At 40.3% G+C, this 19,498-nt stretch overlaps 1 protein-coding gene across 4 annotated transcripts in view; it reads left to right on the top strand.

Annotated features, from left to right (window-relative positions):
* Positions 1-19,498, top strand: part of CNTNAP5 (contactin associated protein family member 5) — a 985,650-nt gene that overhangs the window by 860,711 nt on the left and 105,441 nt on the right. The window contains exon 20 of one of the 4 annotated variants that reach the window (XM_054549190.2): positions 368-3,846. The exons of the other annotated variants lie outside the window; for them this stretch is intronic. Within the exon in view, the coding sequence (XP_054405165.2) occupies positions 368-396 (29 nt within the window). The 3' untranslated portion in view covers positions 397-3,846. Of the gene's footprint in view, positions 1-367; positions 3,847-19,498 lie in introns of those variants that run through there. 4 annotated transcript variants of the gene reach the window in all.

Here is a 19,498-nt window from a genome sequence, read left to right as displayed (position 1 = left end):
CTGCTTAATTCCACCCTGCAAGGATGACTATTCTTGATATAGTCATAGCAGGAAACTATTAGATCAAAACCTCATGGGGTACAACATACAATAGTATGATCTCAAAAAACACTGTCCTGTGATCAAGAATACAACTTTCTTCCCTTTGTCATCTGCTGGTGTCATGAGATGGGTCTGGGCCTTGGCAGATTCTGCCCAAGCCATGTCACTGAATTTCTGCATGGACAGTGGTGTGACCTAGCAGAAAGGAAGCCTGGAGTGTGCCCCATACACAGAGGCCTCTCCAGGCTTATGAGGAAACTCTAAATTATTATCTTGCTTTATTTTTTCTTGGGTTTATTCCTCTTTGATTCATCTTGCTTTCCAGCTATTTACAACATCAAAAGCCATGAATGATGAATGGGTGTAAAGAAATCATCAAATGCTGAATCAGGCCTGAAGTGAAACAATGATGATGGACCACATGATGTAACAGGTGTCCTTCTTTCTAAGAGAAAAATAGAAGAGAAGGAAAATGGAGAGAAATAGAGACTAGGATGACAATGGCTCATTTTAAGCCCATCTGGACTTGAAAAATCCACAAGAGAGAGGGAGAAACACTATGGATAATTAGATCTGTTTATCAATAACCCTTTATATGATTATGATTAGGACCATTCTATCAACATAGCAGGTCTTAGACTCTGACCATCAGGGCTTTGTGAGGGTGATAAAGCTGACTGAAGACACTGGGGCATGGAGAAGTTCAGCAGGTGGATGTGCCAATGAGGTAATCTATGGCACAGTGGGGACCAGAATCCAGGTTTCCCAATAGTCAGCCAGCAGCTTTCGTTCTAGACAATATCATCCTCTAATGATGTCATTGGACTAGTAAGATGGTTGGTTACAACCAATGCAAGATATTTTCCAAAGCATCTTTTGGGTATAGTTCCATAGGCACAATTGTACCTGTCAGGCCATGCCTAGGGAAATACAGCTGCCATGAAGACAGACAGTGCATAATGAATATAATTGTGTCAAATTGCACACACACACACACATATATAACTATATACTGAGCACTATTTTAATTAATCCACACAACATTTACTTCTCATCACAACCCTGTTTGATTAATTGATTGTTGCAGAAGCTGAGGCACTTCAAAATCTCACAGCAAGTAAGAAGCAGAGCTGGATTCACCCTCCCTTCTTCAGTCTGGTGGCATATTCTGTATTCTTAACCACAAGGGCTAAACTAAGAGTGTTTTTAAAATGCACAATGTTTTAAATAATGTGAATCTATTTAATTGAGAAAGCATTCTTGATTTCTACCCTGCCCCTATCTTCTTACATCCTGAGGTCTTACTCTGTTAAAAGCTGCCTGATCCCGTAGGCATCTGCATGTTTTAAAATCCTGGCTACATGCAGGAATCAAGAAGGTACTTGTGCCTTGTTTGTGTGATTGTTTAAGTTTAGGTCTCAGGGCATGTGTGAAAGTTCAAGTATGAGTCCTGAGCCAAATATGAGTGACCATGGCCTGTGACACAGTCCTCGGGAGGTCCTGAGAACATGTGCCCAAGGTGGTCAGAGTGCAGCTTGGTTTTATATATTTTATATATTTCAGTTAGCTCAGGCTAACTCATGGGAGATGGATGTCCAGGACATTATTATTAATAGAGTGTCCCCCTTCCCCACTCCAGTTCAGAACATCCCCACCACACCTTGCTCCAGGGAACCCATAGCAGTAGGTAGTGGGAAAGATGCCCTGATTTAGAATCCTGGACATCTCTTGCCATCTCCTTATACTGCAGAGATACAACTAAGATATGTGCTCAATCATTCATTTTTTTATTAACTTTCTGGGTAATTACTAGTCAAACTGCACAGTATCTGGAACTGTGAAGATAAGCAAAGAAATGCAGGACTAAGTGCTGTCTAAAGGAGATAAGGAATGAGAGACTAAAAAATCTGCCTTCAACTTTTTGAAAGGCAATCTAGATAGAGGAGGCAGTTGTGTTTCCCAGATTTCTACAGCAATCTAACTAGAAGGGAGATTTTGACTAAATTTTAAGATGAATCTTCTAAAAATTCAGGGATTATAACAGTGGAATGAAATACCTTGAGTGGTAGTGAATTCTTTGCCATTGGATGTCCTCAAATAATAATGCATGACTATTTGTTGGAGAAACCATAATAACTATCACAGGAGTAGATGAGAGGAAAAAATAATAACCTCTGAGTTTCTTCCCAAGTCTTAGATTTTGTGATTCTTTATTCTCTTCTTGTGTAGTCTTACATTAATATTTCTTTCTGTTAAGGCTTCATTTGCAGACTTTGAAATGCTGCTTTGAGGAATAAAAAATCGATATTCTTACAGCTTGTTCCCAGTGTGTTTGTTCTATTAGGCCATTGACCTAATTACCAGAGAATCATGGGGGGTGGGCATTGCATTATAAAGAACTGGGGATATTTTAATGTGACTTTGATACACTGTCATGAAAAAAATATACCTGTGAAAATACTATTTGGAGTTAAGGATTATTAGAGATTGCAAAAAGATCAGAAAACTACAGGGTTTACAGGGGGAGGTTATTTGTTATCTGTGAGAGTTTTTATGATAAGATTGATTCAAACCTCCCTGAGAAGAATTAAGAGTCTTCTGTTAGTCTAGTTGTCTTAAACTTTGTGACTGAAGATAGCCTTGGGGATCTGGTGGAAATTATGAGAGAGCCACTCTTATAGGGAGCCCATTTTGCTTTCTCCAAAAAAAAATCAAGTATCTGCCTCCAGGTTGTGTACAATGGCTCTAATTTTAGCACTCTGGGTTAAGAAGTCAGCAGGTGGAGTAAGGTGGATGAGTTGCATAAACACTGCACACAATTCTCAGCTTGCAAATTTATTTAATATAGTTGAATAGCCAGAGGAAAAAGATCAATGTGATTCAAAGTCATGGTTATAAGTGTCTCCCTGGCAGGGGTTTGATTTTCCAGGGTTGGAATTCTTCTTTGCCCTTTAACATTATTCTTGAAATTTCTCCAACTAGAGACTCATTCTGGTTAAACTGCTGCTGTCTTTTCAAAGGAAAACAGGTACTTCTTCCTAAATAAAAAGAAATTAGTTTAATTTCTGGAATGGAAGAACAGAGGCAGAAAGAGACATTTTGAGGTCAGAGAGTTGTTAGGAAAGAGAAGGCAGTTTTAGTTCTGTAACCTGGGGCTGTGGCCACAGACAACTTCTCTGAGTCTGGACAGTTGGAGGAGAAGGGGTCATCTCCAGAAAGGGAGATGAGCTCATTCTGAAGATACACAGGACGTTCACAGAATTTTGTTGAGTGATGGCTTTGCCTTCTCCACAGTAGTGGGGATTTCTCTTTCAAATTTGCAACTCAGGAAACATTCATGGAGCACGTAACACGTGGCAGATACTAGCTCATGTACTGGAGAGACAAAGACAGACAAAAAGGATCCTTCCCTGGCTTTAAGAAATCTAATTGGCCAGGTGCGGTGGCTCATACCTGTAATCCCAGCACTTTGGGAGGCCAAGGCGGGCAGATCACGAGGTCAGGAGATCAAGATCATCCTGGCTAACACGGTGAAAACCTGTCTCTACAAAAAATTAGCAAGGCATGGTGGCGGGCGCCTTTAGTCCCAGCTACTTGGGAGGCTGAGGCAGGAGAATGGTGTGAACCCGGGAGGCGGAGCTTGAAGTGAGCCGAGATCACGCCACTGCCCTCCAGGCTGGGCGACAGAGAGACACTCCTTCAAAAAAAAAAGAAGTCTAGTTATGGGACAAAAACAGAAGTTAAAAAAACGAATGTCATCGATGCTAGGTAGAAGTCTGTTCTAGGTAGAGTGAGTTAAAGATGATCAATTATCTCTGGGAGAGAAGGTCAGAAAAGGCTTCCTAGAGAGAGTGACGCTTGAGTTGCTCATGAAAGATAAATTAGTGTTCTCCAGCAGATATTATATTTTTTCATAAAAATAGAGATTATTTTTTATTGTTCCTCATTTTCTCCATTTTATTCACATTGCAGTTGAAATCTATATATGTGTTATGATCAATTTCTGTTTCTATTCTTCCATCATCTTTGTTGATAGAAATGCAAAGTCAAATTTAGAATATGCACTAACTCTAGGGCTATCCATCTATGGTGAAATCCTTTGGGTACACAATCCAAATACGGTTCCCAGATCACCTTCTGGGGAGGCTGTGCAGCTGCCCTCCAGCACCAAATGGTTTGTCTGACTTTGCTTCAGGATTTCCTTTTTATCAATCTTTTTTAAAGCATATGCATTCAAAAGATGCACTGTCTGCATTTGTGATTGCACACACCTTGGAGGGAATAATGATGAACTGTGACACTTTATATTTTGAACACACCAACTCAAGGGAGGCAAGAATAAGAAGGAAGCCAGGGAGGGCGCATTTTCAAAGCACAAAACTCTGCAGTGGCTAGCCAGAGCTGGGTTGACCTTAGAACACCCCTGCCATTACTGCTATCTTATGGAGGCCCTTCAAAATGTAATGCTGCCTCCATATAGCCCCTCCCTGACACCAGCATATGCTTGATTTCCTCAAAGCAGCAAGAATCCTGATAAACAGAAGGGGAAAAGCAAGCCTTGGAAGGATTATTTTGACAGCATAACTAAGCCCTGACCACTTCAGTCTCTGGGCTTGTGTCAAGTAACACTTTGCTGATTTTGAATTTAAAATTCCCAGTAGTCTTTTGCTATCTCCCAGACTTTGTTTCAGTTGTTTCATTCCGTAAATTTCTGGGCTTTCCAACAATCTCTTGTACTTTCATCATCTGTTTCACAGTAATGAGGTTATGAGACACTGTGACCTCTAGAGGACGATAAAGAGTCCTCCTGTTCACTTTCTCCTAGGGAAGGTCAATGGATGATAAGGACAGGACAGAGAGCACTTCCATTATCACAGGGTTAGACTTGGGTGCTAAGGGTGGGCCTGACTGGAGAAAGAGTGGCATGCTGAGTAGCACTGGATCTGGGTAATCTTTCTTGTTTCTCTTCTCTTTGTTATTGTTTATGCTTTATTTTGTGATATGCTCCTAAGTCCCAAGAAGATTGCTATGAACTGAGTTGTGAACCACCCCCTTCCCAAAATCCATGACCCTCAGTGTAGCTGTATTTGGAGTATGAGGGTAATTAGGTTAAATGAAATTATAGGATCGGAGCCCTAATCTGACAGGATTAGTGTCCTTAAAGCGGGAGACACTAGAGAACTCTGTCTCCCGCTCTCTCTTTGAATGCCATGTGAGGACACTGAGAAGGTGGCCATCCACAAGCCAGGAAAAGAGCCCTCAACAGGGACCGAGTCAGCCAGCACTTGTGTTTGTATTTCCCAGTCTCTAGAAGTTTGAGAAAATAAATTGTGTTGTCTGAGTCACTCACTCAGTCTATGACATTTTATTGTAGCCAACTGAGCCAACTTTGCAACTCACTGACAAAGGTCAAATGAGATGATGCAAGTAACTATGCTGTGTAGACTGTAAACTATAAAACACACTTTATTTCCTTATTGGCAAAAGTAATAATATGAATGATCTGCATCCTGGGGTTATCAGAGCATGAATGTGAAGGCCAGGATTTAGGGAATTTGGGGTTAAAAATTAATACAAAGAGGAAATGAAAATGTGCAGTGCGTAGAGGCAGAACACTTGGGCCTGGATGGGACATTACCCTGAAGAAGGAGAAAGATAAGGTACAGGGTGTCCTCTTGAAAACCGGCTATCTCTAGTCACAGGAAACAGATTTTAATATACACAAGCATGAAAATGAAACCTTTTAAGAATGACTTTCTCAAATGCCCCCTGACACAGACCTTCAGGGAACTTCTCTGATGTTTCTAAAATAAAGAGAGGGGTATGTGTGTATATGTTTGTGTGTGTGTGTCTGTGTGTGTGTGTATGTGTGTGTAGAGAGAGAGCTATAATAACTAGGAAACAGAGTTATGTGTAGAACTAACTCACTAAGACTTCTGCTCACTGCAGGGCTAGTCCTTGCACAATACACCTGGGGCAATATAGTCAAACACAAGGAAACTCCCTACTTCAACCCCAACAACTTTGGCTGTGGAGCTAGCTGGGCAGCATGTGCCAGCATCAAAGAAAATCAAAATAGAGACAATAGCAGCTTCTAAGTTAGTCCTCTAAGACCCTCAGAAAAGAGCTAGTATGGAAATAAAGCCAACAAATATGTCCAAATACAATCAACTCTACAAACATCTGTTTAATACCTACTGTCTCAGTTTGCCAGGGCTGCCGAAACAAAATACCACAGACTGAATGACATAAACAAGAACAATTTATTTTCTAACAGTTCTGGAGACTGGAAGTCCAAGTTGAAGGTACTGGCAGTGTTGGCGTCTGTTGAGGACCCTGCCTTTGTGTTGGCCACCTTTTCTTGTGTGCTCACATGGTCTTTCCTCGTGAATGAGGAGAAAGGGAGAGAGAGACAGAGGGGCTTTGCTGGTGTCTCTTCTTATAAGGACACTAATACTATAGGAAGAGAGGCCCAGCCTAATGACCTCATTTACACTGAATTACTTCCTTAGAGGCCTCCTTTCTGAATACAGCCACACTAGAGTTAGTCTTCAACATATGAATCTTGTGGAGACACAGACATTTATTCTATAATACCTACCATGTGCTAAATGCTGTTCTATGTGCTCATGGTAGGAAAATAAATATGGTGTAGTTGGCTTCAGAAAGATTCTTGGGGTTAAGATTAATATACAATTCATCTTTGTAACATCAGTGTGAAGCAGAGTAACTTAGCACATAGTTCACCTCTGATTATTCTTGGATTTAATTAATGTATTTTGAATCTAGTAGGAGGAGAAGTTACATATACAGCGAGAGGGGAAATGCCCTGTAGAATCCATAAGATGTTATAGGATGACAGTGGGGCCATATTGGGGAGAGGGGGTAGCTCTTCCTGGTGCATTTCAAAAGTCTTCTAGTATAAATAGGCATGAATATACATTGCATGAACTGAGTTCTTAATCATATTCTGTTTGAGATTCTGTCCTGCCACCTTTGATGTATGTGTGGGAGGCAGGGTTGCTTGGGGAGTGGGTTTCTGTAAAGCCAGCATTCTGTGGTTCTATGTTCTCACAGCCTCTGGGTCTTCTCACGTTGTACTTTCCCAGTTTAAACGACTCTTCAGAAATTTTCCAAGAATTGAGCAACTGCTTGTTTTTTCAGTAAGGCTGGTTGCTTACAGCTGTACCGTGAGAATCAGAATAATTATTATTTGCCCTTATGATGCTTCATTGCTTGTAGAAAGAACAAAGGAGTGCACAAAGTGCCTTGGTTCTTCATCTGTAAATGTGGGATAATCTTGTTGGTCAAGGGTCTCACAGCAGTGTGGTGGGGCATTAATGAGATCCTGTCTGTAAACGGCTTGGAGAAACTCACTTGAAAGATGTGGCATAAATACAAAGAAGGGTTGTTACAAAACAGACCAAAGAACAGTCTAGTTACTGAACTACCTTTATTTTAACTTTTTTTTTTTTTTTTTTTTTTTTTAAGCCAGGGATAGAGAAAATGCGAGATTGAATGTTTAGCTTTTGGACTGGAACTCTAATTAGAGGTTTAAGGATTAAGAAAATAGTTGGAGTCAGTGTGAAGAAAGCTTTTCTCAGAGAAAAGACATGTTTTTATTCTTCTTAGAGCACTTGACCTGTAAATACTTACATCTTGAGATGTGAAACAAATTCAATGAAAGGCCTGAGCTCAGGGCTTATTCGGTTCTCTGTGCAGTTAATTACCTTTTGTCCAGCAAGGAGGCCTTGAATTATCATTATTTCTCCAAATTCGAAGTTATTGAAGATATGTCTCCACTTTAATAAGTAGTTTGACCTCTCGATGTTAAGAAATGAGGGCTCTGGCAGTCGGATGCCCTGTTCTAAAGCTGCAGTGGAAAGATGGGTCAGGGGATAGTTTCCAGCCTTAACAATCCAGTTCAAATTCCTAACACCAGCCATATGCCACTGTCTTTGATCTTTCAGCTAGAAAATATTTCCTAGCAGCTAATACCTATCAAGTGCTGAGTATGTGCCAATGCATTGTTTTCGTAGTTTGCATACATTAATTCATCTCATTCTTACACAATGACTATGGAGTCAGTACTAGTATTTCTCTATTTTACAGACAAGGAAATTTTGGCCTAGAAAGGTTAAATGACTTGTCCAAGAAGACACAGCAAGGGATCAGTGGGGCTGGAAATCAAAGCCCATTATATTTACTTTTTAACTTGTAAACTCTTCTGCTTTGTTCTCTGACCTTTCATGGTACTGTGTGTACTTCTCTCAAGGAACCTGCCATTTTTTTCTGGATGCTTGTTCGAGCCCCCATCTAGGTTGTATTCTCGTCTAGGAATGCCACATTTACTTCCTGTGCACCCCACCACCACGTCTTGCTTGTAGATCTTCATTCAAGAGAGGGGCCAGGCAGAAATAATGGGGTAATATATCAGGAGTGCTAAAACACCACTGGAAGATTTAGAAACACAATGCCAATGAAGGAACTTGCCACATATCTCCTGATATTTATAGCAATTTGTACTTTGATGCACAAGGAAGCACACAGGACTAACAAGTCAAGAAAAAATACCACGCCTTTATTGGTGTCAATTTCTGTAATGCAAGTTTCAGGATGCAGCAAGAGCCTCCAGCTCCGATACTCACCAGCCAAATCCCACAGCCACTGTCAGCTGAAATGCTGTAGTGGAATAGCACACAGGGGAGTGCTACTTTCTTGGAACAAGTGATTTTAAAGTATTAATAGGGCTCCCCAGGATTTTTTATTTTTTGGTCAGAAAAATTACATGTGATAAATGTATGTTCTCATTTAAACATGGAGAATGAATGTGCAAATTTATTATCTCTCCCTTCTTAAACTCCTTCAAAATAACATAAAGCAGGCTGGGCACGGTGGCTCACACTTGTAATCTCAGCACTTTAGGAGGCTGAGGTCAGGAGTTCGAGACCAGCCTGGCCAACATGGTGAAACTCTGTCTCTACTAAAAATACAAGAATTTGTCAGGCGTGGTAGCGCATGCCTGTAGTCCCAGCTACTCAGAAGGCTGAGGCAGAGTAATCACTTGAACCTGGGAGGCAGACGTTGCAGTGAGCCAAGATTTCACCACGGCACTCCAGCCTGGGTGACAGAGCGAGACTCGGTCCAACAACAACAACAACAAAAAGACAAAGCAATCAAATAACTTTTAATTTTAGAAGTAGGAAATTGAAAAGACAAAGACAACAGAAGAGAATTTAGTATGAGTGAAAAATATGAACTCAGTGTGGGAAATTGGAGAGCAGATGAAGGAGGAAAGCTGCCTCTGCCCCAATGTTTGCTGAACAGTTTTCCTGTTCAGGCTAATAGGCAAGTTCCTTTTCACTTCCATCCCGGGCTTATTCTTTAGCATATAGAAGTTGAACCAAGGACTGTCCAAAGCTGAGGGCAAGGCGAAGATACCGGGCTAAATATGGAAATAAAGGACTGCCTGCACACTGGGCTATGGGATCCCTAGCCTTATTTTGTGGCCTTGTTCCCAGAGCTCTTATGATGAGACTTTTTTTTTTCTCTATACTGGAGATAAGAGTCCTTGACCATGGAAGAACTGAACAGCCCCATGAAAAAACATGTGTGATAACTGGAATTATAGAAATGTCCCCTCATTGAAAAACGTAGTTTACCCATATGATCACCAGACAGTAAAGCCCATCTACTGACCTGCATAGCTCCTGCACTTGGGAACTTCAGTCCAATTTGTAGTGCCTCAGTCATAAGTGTGAACACATAACCAAGGCTACTCAGTACTTTCACCCGTCCTCCAAGACAAAAGATGACAATGAAAGCATACAAATAAACAAAGGTAATGGAGAAACAAGGGTGATGCAAGAGACACAAGAAACATCAACAACATAATATCTTCAGCTAGGTAGGATAATATATAAACCCATAAAACAATAATATGGTATTTATTTATTTATTTATTTTTTTTTTTAAGAAACGGAGTCTCTCTCTCTCTCTCTCCCAGGCTGCAGTGCAGTGCCGTGATCATAGCTCACTGCAGCCTCAAACTCCTGGACTCAAGGGATCTTCCTGCTTCAGCCTCCTGCATGTCTGGGAATATAGCTGCAAGCCACTGTGCCCGGCTGGGAACATGATCTTTAAAACAGAACTGGCAAACAATGAGAAATAACTTTTGCAAATGTGATAGAGAAATTTGTTAAAAAATCTAAAAAGGTGGAAGATAAAATCTGAGGAATCTCCTAGCAAGTTGAATAAAAATACAAAAAAGTGGGCAATCAAAAACAAAGAAGACAATCAGAGGGTCAAAAATGTAATGTCCAATATCTAATAGTATTTACAGAAAGAGAGGATAAATGTGGAGGAGGTGTTAGCAAAGATATAATTGAAAATATTTTATAGAATAAAACTGATGTAAAAGTTTGTTGTCTTACCCAGCACAGTGCATAGAAAACGGCATTCCCAAAGCAAAAGCAAATCCTAAATCTCCTAAAGATAGATGAATCAGAAGTCAGACAGACATGGAACTTCTGAAGAAAAACACTGGCCATTTGCAGATAGTGGAAAAACATCACAATTCTAAGCGGAAATGGTTTGCAAACTGGAATCCTATGTTTAGTCAAATTATCAGTCATGTGTAATGTCGTTATTGAAGACTTCCTAAATATCTTTCCTGGGACTCTACTTGATATGCATGCATTCATTATCTGATATTGCATAAAAACTACCACCAAACTTAGCAACTTAATGCAACACACATTTATCACCTTATATAGTTCTGGGAGAGGTCAGGAATCTCAGCCTGGTTTAACTGGATGATTCCAGCTCTTGGTGTCTCCGAGGTCAAACTGTTGTCCTGGGCAAAGAGCTTGATGATCTGCTTCCAAGCTCCCTCGTGTGGCTGTTGACAGGAGATTTCAGGTTCTTGACTGCTGATTTTTTAATAGAGCTGCTTAAACAGCATGTCATCTGGCTCCCCCAGATACAGTGGAGGGCAGGGGGCAAGGGTATAGAGGGAGGACACAGGAGGACAGTTAAAACAGAAATCAAAGTCTTTTAGAACCTTAACTGCAGAAGGGACACCTAGTCCAACCTGGGAGAGAATTACACAAGGGTGTGAATACCAGGAGGCAGGGAATATTGGATGCCATCATGAAGATTGCCTGTCACAACGTGGTTCACCCAATTAAAGAAGTATGTAAAAAAGAAAGACATGAGACCCAGGAAACAGAGAACCCACCACAGAACAGGCCACGTATTTTGGGATAGCAGCTATGCAGAAGTCACAGAGAAAAACCAGTCTGAGTCAATGGTTCTCAGCTGGGTATGCTTTTGCCCTTCCAGAGGACATTTAGCAATATACAGAGACATTTTTCATTGTCAAGATGGGACTGCTACAGGTATGCAGTGAGTGGGAGTGAGGGATGCTGCAAAACATCTGTAAAACCAGGATAGCCCCCCTGATGAAGAATTACTTGGCTCAGAATGTTAAGAATTTTAAAGTTGAGGAAACCAAATCTATAGGTCTAGAATGAGATACAAGAAAACAGGGCATTTGGAAGGAGGATCCTAGAAAAAGTCTGCAAGTAACAAATACCAGCTTTATCACTTGCATGCATATATCAGACAAACAATAAGGACTTTGAAAATGAACCTCACCAAAATGGTGATAGACCTGTACAGAAAGCATGAGAGGGGCTCTTATGTGACTGGGTCCCAGAAAGGCAGCTCCTCATTTACCAACGTGGGTGGGCAAAAGATTATATCTAAAATGGATAAATCAAGAAATAACAACATATTTAGTAAAATCGAGTTAAAAATAAGAAGAGTAATGGAACTAAAAGTAACTGCATGTGAAGAGGAAGACGAGATGGTGGGGCAACAGCTGCTTTCTTATGTTCAGTTTTTCTATACTATTTGACTTTATAAATGTATTACTTTGATAAAAAAATTAAGTGCTTCAAATAAATCTATTGTTAGATTATAAAGTGGTTTAAAGTTTTGTTAAAAGAAAATTGGTTTTTTTCCCTACCAATAAATATGTATAAATATCTAAAGGATATTGGCTGAAGACACATAAAATGACTATGTGGACAGTGACACACACACCCCCTTTTGATGTTTTCAGTTAATGTAGTTATTCAACGAGTGAATGAAGGAATGAATGAAGAATGCATGATGAAATAATTAAATTGAAAACAGGTCGGGCACGGTGGCTCATGCCTGTAATCCCATCACTTTGGGAGGCAGAGGCGGGTGGATCTCCTGAAATCAGGAGTTCAAGACCAGCCTGGCCAAAATGGAAAAACCCCATCTCTACTAAAAGTACAAAAAATTAGCTGGGCCCGGTGTTGGGCACCTGTAATCTCAGCTACTCAGGAGGCTGAGGCACAAGAATCGCTTGAACCCAGGCGGCAGAGGTTGCAGTGAGTCGAGATTGTGCCACTGTACTCCAGCCTGGGCAATGAGAGCAAAACTCCATCTCAAAAAAAAATCTATATATCTATATATAGATATATATCTATATATATTAGATATGTAATATATGCATTTTATATTTATATTTATATATATATAACACATGATTCTACGCTTTTTTTAATGGTTAAGCACATTTTATTTAAATAGTTCATGCTAAGGCTAATAAGAAGCTCCTCATTGTCAGATCTGGTTCAGGCCATAATCTCATGAGCTACCTGGAGCACACATATGTAAATCAAAACCAAAGATAAAATTTGAAGTCCCTCTACCCCCCATTGATCATCTGAGTGGAATCTCTCCTCCATGGCAGGGCACTCCAAAGTTAACTTCAACGACGGTTTAGGCCATGACAGGGAAGGGGTGGTCGGACTTACCTCATTATACACTCCCCACTTTTGGAATTCGGGAAAAGCCAAATAGCATTTGACATCAACCCAGACCTTAAATCTCATAAGAAATATTTACAGTCTATTCTTTCTAAATCCAGCCAACTGGAGGCTTCATCTGCATGATAAAACTTTGGTTTCCACAACCTCTTATCATAACTCAGACATTCCTTTCTATTGATATTAACTCTTTAAAACAATCTGAAAAATTGTAGATCTATCTATAACCTGCAAGCCCCATCTCGAGTTGTCTTGCCTTTCCAGACCAAACCAATGGTTATATTAAATATATGTGATTGATGTTTCATATCTCCCTAAAATGTATAAAACCAAGCTGCACCCCAATCACCTTGGGTACATGTTCTCAGGATCTCCTGAGAGCTGTGTCATGATCTATGATCACTCATATTTCACTCAGAATAAATCTCTCCAACATTTTACAGAGTTTGACTTTTCATTTACACATGGCCTTACAAGAGCGCTGGAGATCTGTTGGCCACTTCTCAGTCTTCTGGATGAATACTTTGTCCTGATCCTACCCTTTAAATGTTGACTTTTTTGTGTCAGCTCTGTTTTTCTGTTTGTTTTGTTTTGTTTTATTTTGTTTTTAAGGAGAGATGTACCCTCACTGAGTTAACTCATTCATTCCCATTTCCATGATTTCAGCTGGTTACTGTATGCTGATGAACCCAAATCTATATGCCTAGCTTGGGTAGATCTGACTTAAAAGAATTGTCCCAATTACCTACAGTGGCAACTTTACTTTGCTGTTTCCTAGGCCTCTGAAACTCAAAATGAACTCAAGCTCTACCTCATCACCTCCCCACCACTCCAACCCCTCAGCTATGCTTCTGCTTGAATTTTTTCTTTTTCAGAGAAATGTTCTACATTCACCCAAGTATCCATGTCAGAAACAAGCATCACTCTTCCTCTTTCTCATCCCCCTGGAGTCCATCAATCACCACACTTTACTGAATATACTTATATTGCATGCTTCCACAGTCTCTTTTAATCTATTCAATTCTTTATACTTCCACTTCAGCTATCTTTGTTCTGGCCACCCTAATCTTGGAATTAGATTACTGCCACAGGGTTCAAATACTTCTCCAAACCTCTAGGCCTGTACCCTTTTAATTCATTCTCCATTCTGACCAGGGTGATCTTTTAAAAATTCAAATATATTCATATCACTTATTTTTCGATAGCTCCCCATTGCCTGCAGGCTCATCTCTAAACTCTCTTCAATCCTAGGCTCTTGCTATCCTCTTGAAGTTTCTACTTTTTTTTTATGATTCTCACACCCCACTATACTCTCTACCTATATTAAATTACGCTCAGACAATTGAATACATCATGTTCTGTCCTTCCTCTAGGTCTTTGCACATTTTCTTACCTTTGCTTGAATCCTCTTTTTTTCCTGCCTCCATTCCCTCCTTGCTGGAAATTCTAATTTCTCTAAGTTTTGGTTCAAAGTCACTTTCCCTGGTAAGCTTTCCTGGTCCCCTCCCAAAGACTGCATTAAGAGCCCTTCAACTGAGCTTTCTGTATCAGTCTATTACAGAAATTGTCACAGTCACTGTTCACTTGTATCCGCTGCTATGATCTGAATTCCAGGACTCAGCACTCCTGGCCTAGCACAATGTGGGGGCCCAGTGTCTACAGGCGATAAATACTCCACCATTGTGGACACCTTTTCTTAGTGAAATTGATTAAGAGCTTCTTTTAAAAATAGGGCATTTGTTTTTTCGAGCAAAAGATCCTTTTTTACAAGCATATACTAATGGCTCATCTTTAAAAGAGTTCACTGGCAAATCTTTGTTGTGCACTAAAGCACACTGAAGAAAGAAAAAGAAGAAATTAAATTGGCTAACAACCTTGCTTAAAAGCACAGACATAAAATGAGAGTAAAACTTCAAAAAGTTGCAGATAATAAAAATGGATTGCACTCTTCTTATTATTTCTAATTTTGATAGATATTTTTCTTCTCAAAGGGTCTGAGAAAAAAATATCTTAAAAGGGAGGCAATTTAAAACAGGCAAAATATTGCATTAAAAAAAAAAAGATAGGGGAAAAACGTGATCAAGTCATCAGCTCCGTAATGCTAATACTGTTGGTTTTCAGGTGTTTGAATTGCCCACCTTAGGTGGGGCCTCTAAAAAGACAAATGAGTTTAGAGATGAAGTGCCTGCTAGTTTAATGAAAGCACAACAATGAAAATCAAAGAAACAGCATACGTAATTCCCCCCTGACGGTCCTAATTTCCAGCTCTCTGTAGCAATAACTAAGTAAGCCTGGGTGTCCAGCAACATAGGCCATCGACATTTGTCAGGCTTTTCAATAAACTGGCAATGAAAGACTAAAACTGTGCAAGGTGGGAGATAAATTAGCACACAGCCAAAGGTACTGGAGGAATAAGCACTGGTTTCGTAGCTGAAATATTTTTTGATAAAGTAATAATCCTCAGTAATCTCTCTCCAGCTTTAAATAACAGCCGGTCTTTGTGCCGGCAGTTTAATTTTGTTGGCTGCCCTTGTCTTACAAATATATTTAGTGGAGTCTGGAATATCATTTTGTGCTGAAAGCTGAAGGCTTTGGCATGCTGAAGCCCGGCAGAGGCAATAAATCAAGGACAAAGTGAAAAGGAATAGAAATAGGTTATCGGAAACTTATTTCCCCAGAGCGGCCGAGCATTCTTCTCATGCTAGCAGGTGTATTGCATCAGTCATGTCTTCCTGTTAAGTGCCTATGTTGTAATAATATTGACTTACAACTACATTGCACCCTGGTTGGCGTTGCTCCAAAGTGCTTAAGATGCATCTATGGGAAATACATGCTGAAAATAGCGTCATGAAAATATACAACTCCAGTTTTCTTTTCTTTCTTTTTTTTTTTTTTTGTTTTTCTTTTCCTCCTCTAAGATCATTCTTCCCAGGAAATGGGCTTTAGGTAACTTCCCCAAGTCACACCATTTGTACATGGAAAGGTGTATAACTGAATAATTTTATCCTCCAGTAAGAACTGTGCTGGGTCACGATATTCAACTTCAGCTTCTTCCACTAATTTCCTCATTTGCGTCGAATCAATTAATAAATGACGTTTTAAAGGTAAGGGCCCACTATAAACTTAAAACGATGAAACCAGGACTAATGTTCTTCAAGATCTGTGTTTGCCAAATTGGTCATTACTGAGAATGTATTGTGGAGAAAGAATATTTAAGTGTTTATAGGGGTCTGAGTCTTACCGTTAGCAATATAAATGAATAAAAATCACTATACTAGGAAGCCAGGGAGCTGGGTTCTTGTATTAGTTTTCTATTGTTGAGTAATACTTCTACAAATGTGCTGGATTAGAAGAGCAAACATTTCTTATCTCACAGTTCCTTTGGGTCAAGAGTCCAAGCACCATTTGTCTGTGTGCTCTATTCAGGAGCTCACAGGCTACACTCACAGTATCAGCTGGGATGTGGTCTCATCAGAGGCTCCCCTGGGAAAAGTTCTGTTTCCAAGCTCCATTAGGTTGTTGGAAGCACCCAGTTCCTTGTAGTTTTGGTTCCTATTTTCTTTCTGGGCTGCCATCCAGGCTGTGCTCCCACCTCCTAGAGGCCACAAAAGTTCCCTGTGGCACTCCCTATTGGCCTTGCAGCTTACTTTTTTTTTTTTTTTTTTTTGAGACAGAGTCTTGCTCTTGTTGCCCAGGCTGGAGTGCAATGGCACAATCTCAGCTCACTGCAACCTCTGCCTCCAGGGTTCAAGTGATTCTCCTGCCTGAGCCTCCCGAGTAGCTGGGATTACAGGTGCCCGCTGCCACACCTGGCTAATTTTTGTATTTTTAGTAGAGAAGAGGTTTCACCATGTTGGTCAGGCTGGTCTTGAACTCCTGACCTCAGGTGATCCACCTGCCTCAGCCTCCCAAAGTGCCGGGATTACAAGCGTGAGCCACGTGCATGGCTGCAGCTTGCTTTTTTAAGCCAGCAAAAAAAAAGCAAATATATGTATGTATGGATGAATCTTTTAATGTAATTACAGAGAGGATATTCTATCACTTTTGCAATGTAATGTAACCTAATCATGCGAATGATATCACATCATCGTTGCCATATTCTATGTGTTTAAAGCAAGTCACGAGTCTCAACTACACTCAGAAGTTGGGGTTCTGTGTGGGGTGTAAACATGAGGGCCACCCTAGGGTGTTTCTCCCTCATAAGTAGTCCTTATTATTATTAAAAACTAGATACTCATATATTTGCTGTAAGCAGCAAGAATGAATGACATATTAACACTAAACAAAATTGATAAATCTCACAAAGTTAATGTTGAAAAAAACAGACTTAAGGAAGGCACATTCTCTATACATTCATTTTATATAAATTTTTAAAACATGCTAAATTAATCTGTGCTATTAGAATAATGTTAACTTTGGGGGTAGGGAGAATGAGGGAATGTGAGGGGATTTATATGGTGATAGAATGTTCTGTCTCCTAAAGTAGATGCATTCCATTTGTAAAAGCATATGGAGCATGGAGTATTATATTTATTTGCACTTTTATAGATGTAAGTACAATTGTTCCTTATACTTCAAAAAAAAAAAAAGTAAAACAACACAACACAAAACAAAACAAAACAAAAGACCTGAGTTAACTTAGACTAGATGCTTAATTTCTCTGGCTCTCAGTTTTCTAATCTATACCATGAGTTTGGTCTTGATGATGTTTAAGTCTATTCTAACAGATTGTAGCTAGAGTTGTATAAAGTCTTGAGAGGCTATAAAACTCATTGGATGATTCTGAATAGCTCAGGATTCATCGTGTCCCAGCACAGTTCTTACTGGAGGATGAAATTATTCAGTTACACATCTTTCCATGTACAAATGGTGTGACTTGAGGAAGTTACTAACCCCCAATGCACTTTTGTTTTCTTGAGGCCTTATTCAGCTCAAAAAATATCTATACTCTACTAATTTGGCAACACCTTCTGACTAGGCACCTATGTTATAAACAGGGTGGAGAGCAGGCAGTGGTGGGGGAATCCGGCCTGGGAGTAGACAAAAAGGAGGTGCATTGCAGAGAATTTTAAAACAATAATAAAACTTAGTGCAAATGGGCCGGTCTTGTGTTACCATCATGTAACTGCCTTTCTAGACAATGTTAGCCACCAACACATTCTCACACACTGCAGCAGACAGTTCCACCACTGCTCCGTGTTTTCACTTGGCAATTGTGCTAAAATCATATAAAGCACTAGCTGCATATATAGCTAAGATGTGACACTCTATGCTGGGAAATATGACATAGAAGCTGAGGGATGTATGCACACCCACCTAACACTGCGTTCACGCCAAGACCCTCTTCAAAGAGAGGTCTGGATATTCAGAAACATACTATATTTTAGCCTCACTTGTCCCTCAGCTTCTTCCTCCAAGCCCCACTGAGCAACCATGATCCCTGGAAGTATTAGGTAACTGGCTCCCCGAATTGCTTGCTTGAGGCCAAGAGTTCAAGATCAGCCTGGGAAACAAAGAGAGACACCCCGCCTTTACAAAAATAAAAATAAAATAAGCTTGGCATGGTGACATGTGACTGTAGGTTGTCTCAGCTACCTGGGAGGCTGAGGCGAGAGGATCACTTGAGCCCAAGAGTGGGGTGCATGGCTGCAGTGAGCTATAATTGCACTACTGCACTCCATTCTGGGCAACAGTATGAGAACCTGTATCTTAAAAAAAATACATCTCCAATTTAGTACCTCTTGATTATCTCTTCACTTGTAGCTTCAAGACAAATTCTGAATCCAAGCACTGCTGACCACCTCACCCCTGCAGGCTGCCATCTCCTCCCCCACTTTCCACTCCATCACCTCCTGCAGCCACAAGCCTCTTCCCAGGCCCCCTGCCCTCTCCTCTGGACTGCAGTAGTCTCTTCTCCATAGGGCACCCAGAGCTATCTATTCACAGCATGAGAGACCAACTGCATTTCTCCTCCTCTCAAACCTGGATTTAGTAGGCAGTACACAATCTGGCCCTTAAAGTTGATCCCAGACTTTTTTCACCTACTGTCATAGGCCTGGCTTATCGACCTTCTCATTATTTCTAGAATGTGCCCAGCAGGCCACTGTTTTGGGTTTTACACTAACTTTCTCTATCTGCAAACCCATTTAGCTCAGTTTCATGCAGGGACCAGTAAATGTCACCTTGTCTGGCAGTCTTTCCCTGACCACAGACTGCCATTTGAGGAATCCAAGGAGTGGGGCTTATAGAGACCATGCTGTCTCCAAATCAGCTCCAACCTTCACTCTCTGCCTTCTACTTGGCTTGGTGTTTCTTCATCAGCTTGTTATCTGGAATTATATTCTTCATTTATTTGTTTGTTGCCTGTCATCCAAACCTTAATGTAAGCTTTGGAGGGCACAGATGTTGTCCTTTGTAGCTAGGATGGAGTTTAGCACAGAGTAGATATTCACTACAGTATTCAGTTGACTGAATGATTGAAAGTCTGGTTTAGCTTTTACATTAGTCATATTGAATTTTCACTACCACTTAGGACTCCTATTTCTGTTTGGTAAAATTTTTCCAGCAAATAACATGGCAGTATGTGCTGG

Source organism: Pongo abelii, chromosome 11, assembly GCF_028885655.2.
Source record: "Pongo abelii isolate AG06213 chromosome 11, NHGRI_mPonAbe1-v2.0_pri, whole genome shotgun sequence".
NCBI classification, from domain to species: domain Eukaryota; kingdom Metazoa; phylum Chordata; class Mammalia; order Primates; family Hominidae; genus Pongo; species Pongo abelii.
This window is presented reverse-complemented; position numbering and strand designations above follow the sequence as displayed.